The sequence below is a fragment of the Hippocampus comes genome, unplaced genomic scaffold, assembly GCF_001891065.2.
Source record: "Hippocampus comes isolate QL1 unplaced genomic scaffold, H_comes_QL1_v1.1 scaffold128, whole genome shotgun sequence".
NCBI classification, from domain to species: domain Eukaryota; kingdom Metazoa; phylum Chordata; class Actinopteri; order Syngnathiformes; family Syngnathidae; genus Hippocampus; species Hippocampus comes.
Window position 1 is genome coordinate 843,173 of NW_017805852.1, and position 15,246 is coordinate 858,418.

At 46.4% G+C, this 15,246-nt stretch overlaps 1 protein-coding gene and 1 non-coding gene across 2 annotated transcripts; both read right to left on the bottom strand.

The window, feature by feature from the left end:
- Positions 1-5: 5 nt before the first annotated feature.
- LOC109526898 (zinc transporter ZIP14-like) lies at positions 6-14,773 on the bottom strand (the record flags this gene model as incomplete). Its single annotated transcript, XM_019888474.1, has 8 exons — positions 14,484-14,773; positions 5,948-6,243; positions 4,659-4,836; positions 2,960-3,147; positions 2,034-2,156; positions 1,718-1,888; positions 1,140-1,143; positions 6-238 (listed from the first exon to the last, which is right to left on the bottom strand). Coding segments are annotated over exons 2-8 (1,167 nt in total), but the record flags the coding sequence as incomplete, so codon positions are not given.
- A 130-nt stretch (positions 14,774-14,903) lies between these two features.
- Positions 14,904-14,975, bottom strand: trnap-ugg (transfer RNA proline (anticodon UGG)). Its single transcript has one exon. It is a non-coding gene; the product is annotated as a tRNA-Pro (tRNA).
- Positions 14,976-15,246: the final 271 nt, after the last annotated feature.

Genomic DNA, 15,246 nt, shown 5'->3' on the forward strand with positions numbered 1-15,246 from the left:
TCGGGGGGATAATTTGAAAAAAAAAAAAAAAAATCAGTGAAGATGGGACTGACCATGTCCGCCAGAGAGATGTAGAGGAACATGCCTCCTGCCAGGGCAAAGATCCAGTTGGGGGAGAAACTGTTTCCGGCCAGAATGCCGAAGCCCATCCCCAGGTAGCAGCAGCAGGCCGACAGGAAGTTGAAGAAGAGCGCCTGCTGGATGGTCATGCCGGCGTTCAGCAGGATGACAAAGTCGCCTGAAGGGTGGCGAGGACGGGCGTCAAAGGGGGAAGAATGACGTCGGCGAAAACGTATCGCTTGTCTCATAACAAGAAGCTGCAAGTAGCACTTGACACGTGTTTGTTACAAAAAAGGGGCATTTTTTTGTTACGGGGCATTGTAACAAGGTAGTCTTGGCGATAGCCTTTAGAAAGCTTGATAAGCTATCAAACTTGATTTAATGTAGTTTTGAATCGTGCTACTGGTGAATATTTTGAAATGACATCAATCCATTGGAGCAGCAGCAACAAGAAAAAATACAATTAAAAAAATAGCATGTTATAATACTGTACAGTATGAAAACATAGGCATACGGATATTTCAATAGAATCAAAAGAATTCATCGCCATATTGAACTCCTTGAAGCGCCTTCTGGTGTATACAACTTGGCCACCAGGGGCAGTATAAACAGTCGGGCAGTTGTTACGGGGCATTGTTACGAGCGTTGCTCGTAACAAGGTAGTCTTGGCGATAGCCTTTGGAAAGCTTTATAAGCTTTCAAACTTGATTTAATGTAGTTTTGAATCGTGCTACTGGTGAATATTTTGAAATGACATCAATCCATTGCAGCAGCAGCAACAAAAAAAGAAATACAATTAAAAAAAATAGCATGCTATAATACTGAACAGTATGAAAACATAGGCATACGGATATTTAAATAGAATCAAAAGAATTCATCCGCCATATTGAACTCCTTGAGGCGCCTTCTGGTGTACACGACTTGGCCACCAGGGGTAGTATAAACAGTCGGGCAGACCCAAACCAAGAAGAGTTTCACAACTTGTGTTCATGACTCAAGACAACAAGATCAGTTTGTCTCAATGTTCGCGGTCAAACGGGTGCAAATAAAACAAGCGGCGGAGTTATTTTCGTCTTCACCCAGTTCGTGAGCAGCAGCAGCAACAAAAAAAGAAATACAATTAAAAAAAATAGCATGCTATAATACTGAACAGTATGAAAACATAGGCATACGGATATTTAAATAGAATCAAAAGAATTCATCCGCCATATTGAACTCCTTGAGGCGCCTTCTGGTGTACACGACTTGGCCACCAGGGGCAGTATAAACAGTCGGGCAGACCCAAACCAAGAAGAGTTTCACAACTTGTGTTCGTGACTCAAGACAACAAGATCAGTTTGTCTCAACGTCCGCGGTCAAACGGGTGCAAATAAAACAAGCGGCGGATCTTTTCAGGTGTGGTTGATTTATTTGGCCTGAGTATTTCCAGGCGCCACACCCCATTATTTCTTCTACCCTTTCTCCCAAAAGCCAACTGTTGAATTATATTATCAACAAGTATGCTTCTACTCTCTCCATCTAGGAGTGACTTGAATTATTTTGTGCACACGCCTTCTCGAAATGGCTCGGGGGTTACGTTTGTTTTCCAAGAGCGAGCGTGGCTGCTTTTAATTTGGGAGCCACTCTTTCCAGGAGCGGCTCTGGCACGAAGGCTTACCTGCGGGGTCTGCGAGGGGTGCAGCATGAGCTCGCCCTCGCCGGCGTCCATTTTGCCCGGAGCGTGGCCGGCGCTCAGCTCCCCGTTCTGCTGCAGCTTCTCGCCCTCCTCCACGTCTAGGCCGGGTGCGGCGTAGCGCTCGGCGCTGGAGTAATGACTGTGGCCGTGACCCTGATGGGCGGACAAGCACTCAATCAAATCAAGGACCTCCCGCCATGTGGAGGATTTCATTGACACTCTCTTAAAAGCCCCCCCCCCCTCGCAATCCCAAAAAAGTCTTTTTTGTTTTGTTATGTTTTTTGTTGACGTCACTCACTGTGTCCTTCTGCTTGAGGAGCATCTTAAGGATCTTCTCGGTGAAAAAGAAGAGGTAAAAGCCTCCAAACACCACAGCGGACTTTGACGCATAGAAGTCGACCATGGGGTCGAAGCCCAAGGCCTGATAAGGGGGGGGAGAAAAACAAATCTTCAATACAACGACAATGTGCTTGGTGACATCATCAAGTCAGGTATGCCAAGTGTCAAGGCGGCAAACTCCTCATCTTGCAACAACGGAGAAAACAAATTATTCGTGCTCAATGAAGTCTGTAAGTCGTACAGTACAGTTGAGTTCGCTGCTTGGTACGCTTTGAGCCCCTCATCTGATGGCGTACTCGCTCACTCGAGGCAATTTGAAAGGCGCTAATAAAGTCAGGTATGCCAAGTGTCAAGGCCGCAACTCCTCATCTTGCAACAACGGAGAAAAACAGTTATTCGTTCTCAATGAAGTCTGTAAGTTGTACAGTACAGTTGAGTTTGCTGCTTGGTACGCTTTGAGACCCTCATCTGATGCGTACTCGCTCACTCGAGGCAATTTGAAAGGCGCTCCTCACTGCTCAATTAGCATTAGCATTAGCATGGCCTCCCTCCATGATGCAAAACGGCATGACTTCATCTCGTGATTTGCGGATTACTTCTCATAGCGCCGTTTTTTTTTTTTCCATTGTCACCATGAATCAGAACGAAGAGCGAGCGAGAGGCGCAACGCGGACCTCCTCTGTTTTTGTCTCATTGCACAACAGCTGGAACTCTACCTAGCATGGCCTCCCTTCATGATACAAAACGGCATGACTTCATCTCTTGATTTGTGGATTACTTCTCACAGCGCCATTTTTTTTCCATTGTCACCATGAATAAGCGAGCGAGAGGCGCAACGCGGACCTCCTCTGTTTTTGTCTCATTGCACAACAGCTGGAACTCTACCTCTGGAATGAGCTGGAAAAGGGCGTTGGAGTAGAGCGTGCCGATGGCCAGCGCAATGAAGTAGAGCAGCAGACGCTTGTAAAATGTTTTCTTCATGAACGGCACCACGCTGGCCCCCACCAGCGAGCACAGCGAGATGAGCGTCACGCACAGCGGCCTTACAGTGCACCTCCCATTCCACCCGTCAACTCATTTCGGTTGCTACACAGAAAAAAGAAGGTTAAACTAAACACACGCACACACAAGCCCTTTTCACGCGACCTGTCGAAGGTCTTTGAAGATTTCAACAATTCATCAGCTGGCTTTAGAACGCCTTTTCGAGTATTCGCCGCACTGCATTTGAAGACGGACTCGCAAAGTTGGCTGGCGGCCGCGCTATCGATCTCAGTCAGAGTGCAAAACTTTCACACGCTTGAGCCACCGCGGCTGCTTTGCCGCACTGACCGAACCGCCCGTCCGTTTCAGTTCTTGCTCATGGTCAAACATTGCGACTGGCTTGGTAATGAATGCACTTCAGCGGAGTGGTGGCGCCGACATGGAGACAAGCCGTTTGAACTTCTGCCCCCTTTGCCAGGTTCTGCGTGAAAGGTACAGAGTGATGAATTCCAACTCGACAGTAACATCTCCGATTGGCCTTCTCTTTTGTTTCAAGTGAGTAAAAGAGGCTTCAACCACACATGCCCTTTTGTCTATCCAGGTGTTTGCACCTTAGGTCCTGTAGACAAAAAAAAAAAAGCGGGGGGAGGGTCAAATTAAGCGTAACCACTCAAGAACAGAGACAGACTTGCCATTCATGCCCAAATGAAGAAGCCAGTGTTTTTTCCACACAATGAAGTAGCAGGAAAGAGAGAAACCCGCGCAGCAGGCCACCCTGAAACAAACAAAGACAGGAAGGAAAAGAAGCGAGGCGCAAGGGGAGCTTGAGGGAAGTGTGCAACATTTTGCGGGAACCTCTCCGTCCTTTTGTGCAACCTAGCGGTGTAACGCGGGATGCAAAGTGGGGTTGGGGGGGGGGGCGCTCGCACGAAGGCATCAACAAACTCCACAAGCTCACGTTAGATACGCCCGCAAAAAGAGGAGAAGCTCTGCAATGAGAAAAAATGCGTAAGACAATGAGCCACCTCGAGGTTCCAGTGTGAGACTTCGAAGAAAAGCTTCCAGAAATAATGTCGTCCAGTGAAAATAAACCACACATCTCCTGGAACATGGGTGGTTTTCATTGGGCAGCACTAAGTGACATAGGCCACATATAACAAAAAGACTACATTTTGCCACCGTATAAATTGCATTTGTTACTAAACTACAAAGCCAATTCCAATAAAGTGGGCACATTGTGCTAAACGTCAGTCAAAACACAATGAAAAAAAAAAAAAAAAACCTGGAAACTTGGAGAAATGTGTTTTTCACTGGACAGAAGAGTGACAGGAAATAGCTAGAGCGCAAGCTAGCTAGGTAGCTAGCTAAAGTGTTTGCTCTAGCTAGCTAGCTGTCTGTCCTGCTAGCTTGATAGCTGGCTAGCTGGATAGATAGCTGGACAGACAGATAGGTGTGTGTATTATACATGTGACATTTCATTTTCAAGTAACTTCCAATGAAAGCCTTGTCGTTTCCTCTCAAGTGCTTTGGGTTCATCAGGATGCGGCGAGCCCTGCGAGAGCCTCCAGATCAAACCCTAAATTAAGTTGTTGAGACATTGTACCTTCAGCATCAGTGGGCCTCGGCGAGGTGTCGCTGCCCAGCTGGTCTTGAGCGCGGGCTCGGCACGCACCGGCGTCCAACTGCTGCAGCATGGTGGGGCACAACTCCTGCAAGCCGCGCCCGTCCAGACGAGACTGCTCGCCCATGCTGTAGATGGCCAGCGTGTCCTCCGGCAAGCACTGCGACGGGGGGGGGACAGACAGTGATGGATATTGCAAGCAGAATAACAGTCATGTGAACTTGGAATAACCTTCCACCTGATCACTTTGAAGGCTCAAGCTCATCGGGCCAACCGGGCAATCCTGCGCGACATTAAGCCGCCGAAATATGCAGCGACCGGAGACATCGAAAGCTGCTTTTGAAGGGAGTGGACCTCCACGTCCGCAGGTGAGTCTGCTAAATGGAGTCAGCGAACCAAATCCTCAGAGTCTGCTCTCCAGTGAGTCCGCTCAAGCGAGTCCACAGTGAGTCTGATAAGTCAAGGCACTTCAATCACTATTTCCGAATCATCGGAATCACGGACTCAAATGTGCAGTGAGTCCCTTTGAGCCAAAGCAGCCGAGTATCGATTCACTGAACCAAACCATTTGAGTTTGTGTTGTTCTTGAGTTCTTCCAGGTGGTGAACCGACTGATCTGAGCTTGCGGGTGTTTCGTTCCAGTGAGTGACAGTAAACAAAAGCATCTGTGCCTATGGGCGTTTCTTGCCTGTGTGTCCACACCAGTGAACAGAGTGTACCACATTTCACATGAGTCTCTGGAGTCGTTTTTTTTCTGCAGAGCGCACTCATTCGAGTCAGTGAACCAAACCAATGGGATTCGGCGGCGTTGCGGTTGGCTTCATAAGAGTGGAGGCGCTTCAGCCAAGGTTCACGGCAAGTCCGCTAACTCGAGTCTATGAATCACGTCATCCAGGTCGCTAACTCTGGTCAGGGAACCAAGTCATCCGAGTGTGTGCTGTTTCCGATGAGTCCGTTCCCTTGAGTTGGCTCACCAAATCGTTCGAGTCTGTCGTCTCTGGTGAGTATGTCATCTCCAGTCGGTGAAACAAGTCATCGGTGTGAGCTAAATCCCTCAAATCCACAGACATTCGGATGAGTCCAGTGACTTGAGTCAGCTGGTTTTTAGCTAACTTAAGAGTACCCGGAGAGACGTCTCATAAAAGCCTCAAATTGACCTCTGACTAGTGATTATTGATTGATAAATCAGGATCTATTGTATTGTATTCAATACAACTTTGACTCATGAGGCCAGGGAGTTTTGGAACCAACCGGTTCTTCTTCGCTCTTACCTTTGAGTTGTTCAGTTTGGGCGGCGCGGTCGTGGTCGTCACATTCTGGCGTACCGCGTCGGCATCGCCCTGGCTGAGCAGGGCCAGCAGGGAGCGCAACTGTGGCACAGTGATGGTGCTGTTGTCGCCGTGGCGGGCCAGCAGGTCTTCGAGAACCTGGGCTGGGGACTGGCGCTGAACATCCTCCTGAGCTGCCACTTGACAAAGCGGCAGGACAAAGGCCAGGACCAAGATGGGCAGTGATCGGAGTATGCCGGAAGCCATCGACATGGCTGCTGCGCGGGCTGGACTTGTATCTGCCGATAAGAAGGAAATAAGGCATCTCACAATAATGACGACAATCGTCCCTTGTTTATCGCCATTCCAGAACCCTCTGCGACAAGCGACAATTTGATTCAGCGACTCAACTAACTCACCAGAAAATGAGTTCGCCAACTCACCGGAAACACGGCGGTCTCACTCTATTTGGTTGTCCGACTCAAGTAAGTGGGATTCCGCCTTGGGCTCGTTTGACTACACCGAACTAAAACCCAATTCGTTAACGTGAGTCATTGAACCAAATCCGGTGAGGCCATGGTGGCTCCAGATAGTCTGTTGAATTGGTCGCCAGCCATCAGCGGGCACAAGTAGACGAAACAACCGTTCACACTTTCTCAGGGGGAATTTAGATGTTCAATCAACCTCGAGTTCATGTTTCTGGAAAGTGGGCGGGAGAACGTGCCAACTCGACACATTCGAAGAAATCCCTCAGAACTGTGAGGTGAGCGTGGCAGCCAGTCGGCCACCGTGCCTCCCTCACCTCGAGTCGAGGAACCAAAATGACCCGAGTCTAGAATTCGACGTCTCTGCTGAGTCACGCGAGTCGATGCTTCTGGTTAGTCCTTGAACTTGAGCCATGGCCCTTTTCCACCACGCTAACACAACTAACGCCCCTGGAGCCTTTCCTGTGAGTCATAACATAAGTCAACCTAGAAATGAAGCGCAACGAGACTTGTCGCCTCAGGACCGATAGCTCGCACTTATGCAACAGAGCACTGTACAACACTTTGTCACCCGTGTCGGGAAGCACACTCATCGGGCCCGACAGAGATTCCTCTGAATTCACCGACGGATCATCCAAACCTGCGTTTTCTGCCCGTGAATCACTTCAGTTTCTGGTGTTTCTGGTCAATCCCCAAACTTGAGTCAGAGAACCAAATCAACTCAGGCCCCGAGTGGAAGGACGATTCGCAACTCGAGGCTCACAGCTCCCACTTGGGAGTGAAATGACCGGGCCGCACTTCTATGCCAGCGCATTCCTGCACTTAACAGTGTGACTGAAGTGACACGGGTGGGAGGAACCATTGTTGATCTTTCCAACGACACGCCGCTTCATAAATGCACACTCTCCCATTTTGGCCCCATGCCAAGATGCAGCGTGCGCGCGTATGCTCACTTTCGACAGATGGGACCTTGATTCGCGGCCGACAAACAGGCTCATTCAGTCACAGGCGAGAGGCTCACCACAAGGGGGGCGGGGTGGTGGGTGGGGGGTGTCTCTCGGCGCTTCAGCGGCTTGGACTAGGTGGGAGACAGGAGACAAAAGGTACCACTCACCGGCGAGTCGACGAGGACGTCGTCGGAAGGAGGACGGGCGACTGCCCGCTTGACTCGGGCAATGAAGTCGAGCCCAGAGTCAAAAGCTCCTCCTCTGCAAACCACATTGGAGCATTCCTCCGACATTTCAAGGACATTTATAGAGCACATGGACTCACTCGGCAGTTTTGGGGCTCCACTTATCTTTGGTGACATGCTGTGCTTTGATTACTCGGAGCGGGTGCACATTGCGCAACTAAAAACAGAGAGCGCGGTGGTCTTCAGATCATCTAACTCGTTGAAATTAAGCCAAAGCAAACACAACTGAAGAGCCGCTGACTATTGAGATGGGAGCAAATTTGTTGTGTGGGACACGTGCGATGTCACGGAAGGCTCACTCCAAAGCGCAAAGTTCTTCTTCTGTCACTGGTGCAGAATCAAGGCTCAATCTTGTCAAGTCTTGCTGACTTTGCTTGGGCTGGAGTAGAACGTAAAACATTTTGGGTTTGTTATTTTCTTTTTTTGTGGGGGGGTTAATAAGTGGTTGTTCAAGACGCTTTTCTTTTTGTTGGTCAATTGTGAGGAATTCAAACAATGCAATGTTTTTAGTCTGTCTCCCTTACTTTACGGTGTCGCAAGGAATTGCATTTTTTTTTTGTTTTCAAAAAGTGACGCATTTGTCGATTGTGGAGAATTTGACGCAATCACCACAAGCATTTCTTGTGTCAGTCTGACTTTACTGGACTCCCAAACAACAGATTTGTTTTGAGATGTGTTTGTTAGTAAGGATGCTTCAACTGTCCACTTTAGAAATGTTGATCAATGCAACCAGTTGTCGACCTGTGCTCCCAAAACGCCCCTGAAAATTGAAAGTGGCTGACCAATTGTTATTCTAATTTCATCTTGACTTAGCTTAATTCCACTTGACTTGTTTATTTGAAGACGAGGACATTTACTGCTGAGCCTTGGGAGTGTTTATTCTTTTGTTTGACGAGTCACATGGTAAACAAGGAACTAGTGTTACCTAGGTACTCGAACCGGACCACAATTACGAGAAAGCAACACATTCTTCGGCCGCGGCAAAGAGGACTTGGGAGAGCCCAAGCAACAGATGGAATTATTTCGCTTAAATTTTTTGTTTTGTTTTTTTGTGGGTCAACTCCCGATGCCTACCAAATTGCATCTTGCCAAATAAAGACCGCGCACTGTGAATTTTACAGAGTTCTTTCTAAAGATATAAAGTGAAATGCTGAAAACGTACGAGAAATATGGGGAACATACTCACTTGTGGCGATTTCGCGTTCTAATGCTGTCCATCATTTCGGTTTTCCGATTTTTAAAAATGTATTCATTTTTTCATGAAGCTGAAACGACGCCCGGTCACGAGACGTGGGCATTCGGCAGGAGTCGCCGCTCAATCCATGCCGGACTCCAAAGTGAGTCACGCACTGCCATTCGAATAAATTGGTGTCTTTTTCAAAACAATATCGGACTTTTTAGAGAGGAAACGCACCCCTTCATTCAAGTGCATTTATTCACTCCCACGTTAAGAAATCATTCTTTGGCATCAAATAGCGTGTGACACGATTATTGGCAACCCTAATGTTAATCCTTTGTTCCCAATGCCTTTTGCCAACAAAACGGGAGCGATGGGAAAACGAAGCTTCATGAAGCACTCGTTATATTTTTTGACTCCTCTAGATGGTGCTCTTGGTTTGAATATAAAAGTTAGCGCAATGGAAATGGATGAACATTCCACTGCATCTTTAAACCTAGAGGAGTCAAAAAACGATCACAAGTGCTTCATGAAGCATCCGTTGTGCACCACTACAAAAGGGCACCTCATCTCCTCCTCTGAAGATGGGAAAATACAGAAATCTTCCATTCTTCTTCGTACAACCGAAATCGTCCAGCAACCTGGCTCCTCTCTCCACTCTCCTTGTCCGCCCCCTCAATGAGGTTGAGGTCCGGGGACTGACATGGTCATGGGAGGAGCTTGATTCTGTGTCAGGTCAAACGATTCTATGCGCAATTTTTAGCACGAGAATATGTTTCCGCAAAAAAAATAAAATAACACTTTTGAATACATCTTAAGTAGGGCTGCCAATAATGAAGGCAGGCAGTGAACACGAATAAAGTCCCTGTGGCGACTCCAAACAGGACAAGCCAGATCCTAAATTAAAAGAGACTAAAATCGTCATCATTTGAGAATAATTTTTTTTTTTTTTTCCCCATGAGGAACTCCAACGTGTGAGACTAAAAGCAGAAGTTTACTTTTGCATCGGCGTCCAATCAATAATGACGAGGGCGACACGCCATGAGTGTCAGCGGCGGAGTCGGCGTGTCCGCTTGCTTGTGACCGCTCAAGAGTCCAAGGCCCATTCGGAGCGGCATGCGCCGCAGATAACGCGGACGCTGAGGGCAGACTGGCAGTCGTCAGCGTTCCGATCAGCCAGACACAACACTTGTACCCAACAAAATCCAATCACATCAAAAGCACAGAGCAAAGCTAAGCTCACCCTAACACGTCCCACTGGACTCGACTGAAAATGCCAAAAAATTGCAAAGGTTTTTCTTTCTTGCAGCCTTATCGGCATCTGAAGCGGGCGGCTGGGAAAAGTCACGGCTAAACCAGGTCACTCATGAAAAAGGCCACCAAAAAAGCTGACATCATTAATTTCGACGTCATGAAGCCAAAATGTCTGGGGGGGGGGGGGGGGGAATCCTTTTTGTGTTTTTTTTTCTTTACATAAATCCTCATAAGACAGGATTCAAGGTGTAATTTTATGAAAATAATGTCAGACTTCTGACTGAGAGAACTTTTTTTTTTTTTTTTTTTAAACAAAAAGTTAGCGTGCTACAAGAGACCTTTATTTGTCCCACACTGGGGAAATTTGCAGTCTCCAGCAGCAAAATTGGGGGGTAGAAAAAAAAAAAAGTGTTGCATGCACAAATAAATGTTTCAGAAAAAGAACTGTACACAGTACGAATGCAATATAAATACAAGATATAGATATAAGCATAAATGCCACTGCATATATGCAGCATAAAGTGGCTGTGCTATTTACAATGGTTACAGGTTTTCATGCATGTTTTATTCAGCAGCCTGACAGCAGTCGGTAGGAACGAGCGGCGGTATCTTTCCTTCTTGCAGCGCGGGTGTAACAGTCTCTGGCTGAAGGAGCTACCCAGTGCTGTCAGGGCGGGCTGGAGGGGGTGGGACGGACTGCCCATCATAGCTTTTAGCTTAGCTAGCATTATGCCATATGGTTGAATTTTTAAAAATCTTTTTTAAATTATTATTAGGGAGTAAAAAGAGATATCGCTACAATAAAAGCTCCCCCTTCAAAAATATGATTTTTTTTTTTAATGTCTGAAAGATATTTGGAGATTAATTTTTTTGAGATTCCTGTTCATATTTTTTTGAAGCAAAAAGCTGTATTTTTCTTCATAAAAGTTGCAATGCTACTGGAATTTAGTGGTAATCTTGCAAAAATTATGTTGGCCTTTTCATCCAATATACTTTGTGTATTTTTGGAAAAGGCGTATTTTATTTTTGCAGGATTTTTTTTTTCTTTTTTCATATTTGCTTAGACAAAAACATTTCAGACAAAAAATAAGAGTCATACTATATTTGCAATTAAAAAAATATTCAAGAAAAAAGTCAAATCACTGAGAATAAATAAGACCTTGATACATTTATGAAGCTTAAAAGCTTTCATTGTTTTCGATCAAACACATTTTCCCAAATAAAAGTGGCAAACACGACCGAAATTGAGTTACAATCTTCTGGAACTCAAGTCATACTTTTCATCTCTATAATGACCATAAAGACTGATTTTTTTTTTTTCCCCCACCAAGCGACGACTTGGATAGTTTAGAAAAAGTTGCAGCGTTACCAGAATAGAGTCACATTTTCTCCAAGACTTTTTTCCCCATTCTTTTTCCTTTTTTTGGTCACAAAGAGGGGGCTTGTGAGCGCAAGCCATCCTACCTTGGGGTTTGGCGCCAAGTCGAGTCGCTCCGGTCGCGAGGAATTTAATGTGACGCGGCTGAGAAATCATCCCGTTTTTCAGAACGGGAATGTTGACTGCCAAACAAGTTCCGAGCAGACACCAAACGTCACCAACAGCTTTGACGGGATTCTCACAGCGCTCACAAGAAGAGGATATCGTCGTCTCTTGCTCCCGTTTTTTTATATCCCGGTGGGCTGCCGGGGGCCGGGTGATTGAGTGGCCCCCCCCCCCCCCACGAAATTATCAGGGTCGCCTTGCAGTCGTCAGCAGCAGGACTGTCATTAGCCGCCGCCCGCGCCGCTTCAGCAAACGCTTTGTCAGGCCCACACCTTGGGGAAACCAGAGGCTTGTCCACGCCACCGTCACCTCGGAGGACCCCCCCTCCCTCCCACCTGGCAGAAAAGCCGCGGGGGCCGTCCCACATCCTTTCTTCGAATGCACACCATCAAACCGGCTCGTTTGGACCATTTGTTGACATCGCAAATGCATACTTGCCCTGAACCCATCCGTCCCGTCGCTTGTTGACATTATCCAGACGACTGGAATATTTGATGCGATAATTAACATGATTGGTGAGACCGAAACCAACATGTTCGGGTTTTCATTGACAACATACGAATTATCGAGAACACCATTCGAGAAAACATTTGACAAATCCGGCCGAGTCTCCCAAAATATTGGTTTGATACTTCGATCACCGCTCTGGTCACACAGATGAGCAGCAGGTGAGACCTAAAGAGCACAACCACTGTGGACGAATTGACGATTCCTTTCAAGGTTAGGTTCAGCGACATTAAGGAGTACATGCGTGGCAAGCCACACCCCCGTTGGGGATTGAAATTATGGGCGAGAACCGGAATAGCTAGCATACTTTGAGGTCTAGCAAGGGAGTGTTGATGGGAGGAGAGAGTCAAATCTGAGCTCGGACTGGCAGGTGATGTCATGAGGACGCTCGCCTCCACTCTTCCTCGAGGGTCCAAACTACAAGTTTTTCTCAGGCGGCTAGTTCGAAAGAGCTCAAGGAAAAAGGGGAGAGGGAGGGAAGCGCAACATCTGCGCTGTCAAGGGGCATGACAACCGAGCAGTGACGCATGTGTCATCGTCCTTTGCCGGCCGGGCCAGACCCGGCGCAGAAAATTCAGTGCAAAGCCACCAGAACCGCGGTTGAGGTGGAGAGGCCATACATTGCGGGTTGCCACAATGCTTTAAGTAAATTGATAAAACGAGGATCAGCATTATTCCTTATAATATTTGGCTACTATTAAGGAGGGAAATGAACAATCCATCCTGCGTTTAAATGCTTTCACATTCTGTAGATTTGATCAGACAGAGTGAGTTTCTGCTACTACCAAGTCTCTACGTTGCAAGAAGACGTCATTTTCCTAAAAAGTTAATAAAACCTAAAAAAACAAATGAATCAAAACGCTTCCATTTCTCCATCAGAGGCCTTCTACAACAATATCAAGGTCAAGGTCAAGGTCATCTTCATTGTCAAATATGCTTTACGTATGACATGCAGCATAGATGAAATTTCTTCCTCTCAATCCTCAGTGCAAACATGCATGCAAACATGCTGTGAGTTAAACACACACAGCTAAGAAAAGATAGCAGCTACACTGTATAAAAAAGACATAATTTGTCATCTGAACAGTATAAACAGTATAGACGATATAAACAATATAAACAGCATAAACAATGGTACTTGTGGCTATTGTGGGTAAAGTGAGGTAGTGCATTGTGCAATACGCGGATGTTGGATAATGAGGGGAGGGTCATAGTCTGTGACAGGAGGCAGGGGTCGGGCAGAGGCAGAGGGCGGGGAGTGCGGGCAGAGCAGGGAGGGAGTTGAGTCTCCTGACCGCCTGGTGGAAGATATCTAAGCGGTCAAAACATTTTTTTGCTCATTTCTTTTCTATTTCTGGGTCTTACAGGGTTTTAAACACGAGTCCAAAAGAAAAACAATACGTTTTAGGGTTTCTTTACTTTTTCTAATTTTTTTTTTTTTTTTTTATGTTAAAAGCAATGGGCATCTGAACGCAAAATAGCAAAGTCTAGCAACACAAGTAGAAAGTTACTATTGCAATATTCAGAGGCGTATATTCTTTATCCTCTCCAAGAATGAATATTACAGCCATGCCGACAAGAGAGCATCTAACGCTCCAGTCCAATTGTCTTATACTGCCCCCTGAGGTGACCAAGGCACGAAAAAAAATACCAAGAGTGGTTCTCGTACCACACTTAAATCATAATTGCTCAAAATAATTCTTCGATTCATCGAGGTAGTTGTTCATTACATTGATAATAATTAGTTTTTGATTCATCGATTCATTGTTTTATCTCTATTGCAACGGAGAAAACACAATTTTGGATAGGAGTGTTTTGAGTTAAGATTGTGGTCACGTAAAGCATTCAAACTCGTATCTCAGGGCACCACGGCGGTTATTTGGAGGACTTTTTAAAAAAACTTTTATTTCACTCATATTATTCTTAAGTCACAATGCCCTTACTTGACTCCGGTTTGTGGCTCAGTAGACATTCGACCGGCACTACAAAACGGCCAACTAACAGTATTTGGATTTAACCTGTGTGATTTGTATGATTTGCATCAATGTAAAATCCATACCTATGTGTCTTTAGGTGGCGGATAATGCCGGTAACATTTGTATTAGTACCACCGGGAAAGACTTGATCTTGACTTCCACGTCATGCCTTTGATGCTCAGTCGCTTCAAAGTATAAATAGGGATCGATCGATAGGACCGCCTTTGAAAGAGTCCTCGTGGCACGGACTGCAGTGCAATCACGACAGCTTGCTACGTTTTTTTTTTACGTTTTGGATTAAAATAATATTAATTTCAGTTGACAAGACCGCTCGGTGGCGTTGTGCAGCTAGCTTAGCGAGCACGGAGAGTACATTAGCTTCGAGTCCTTCATTAGCTTTCTTACCTTGCCCGCGGATGCTGCCACCAGAGCAGCCTTGACGTCAGCTGCAGTCCACGGCAGCCGTCCCACGACACGCCGGCGAGATCACATTTAGTCTGCAGGCGAACGGTGGGGGAGTGGGAATGTGTCAGATAGCGGCGCTGGTCTGAATCCGTCGCTTCATTTTAACACTTGCTCTTCCCATTGATATGAAACGTTCAGCAGCGAGAAAAGGCGCCTGGTGCACGGCGCTGGAGTTATGTTCCGGCGTGACGTCACACGCACTCCACGCGGTTCACTTGGGTATTGCAACATCCCTCACGAGGGAAAAAAAACGTCGTTTATAGTTTGCTCTGCATGTATGCATAAATGTATTATAGTCACGCAGGTATAATTTTTATCAACTTACTTCGTGCTGAAAAAAAAAACTCGAATAAAAAGGTTGGGCTCGTCCGGGATTTGAACCCGGGACCTCTCGCACCCAAAGCGAGAATCATACCCCTAGACCAACGAGCCACCTTATGGAAGTGCACCTTCAAAAGTTAAAATTAAACTTCATCTATCAATTTGCGTGAACATGGAGCCCCAGTTATTTTCCTAGCCCTGCTATTTACCATGGAGCTATCCCTGGTCACATCGCAAACTGCTTCTGAATTCACTTGTTTCACATTAAAACATAAAATAGTTGGCATGTTCGGAGGGCGAAATACATGTATGTAGTTTTCTACTCTGGGAAACGATAAAGAGCAGTAAAACGCTGAAAAGTAAATGCGATCCCGTACCGTGG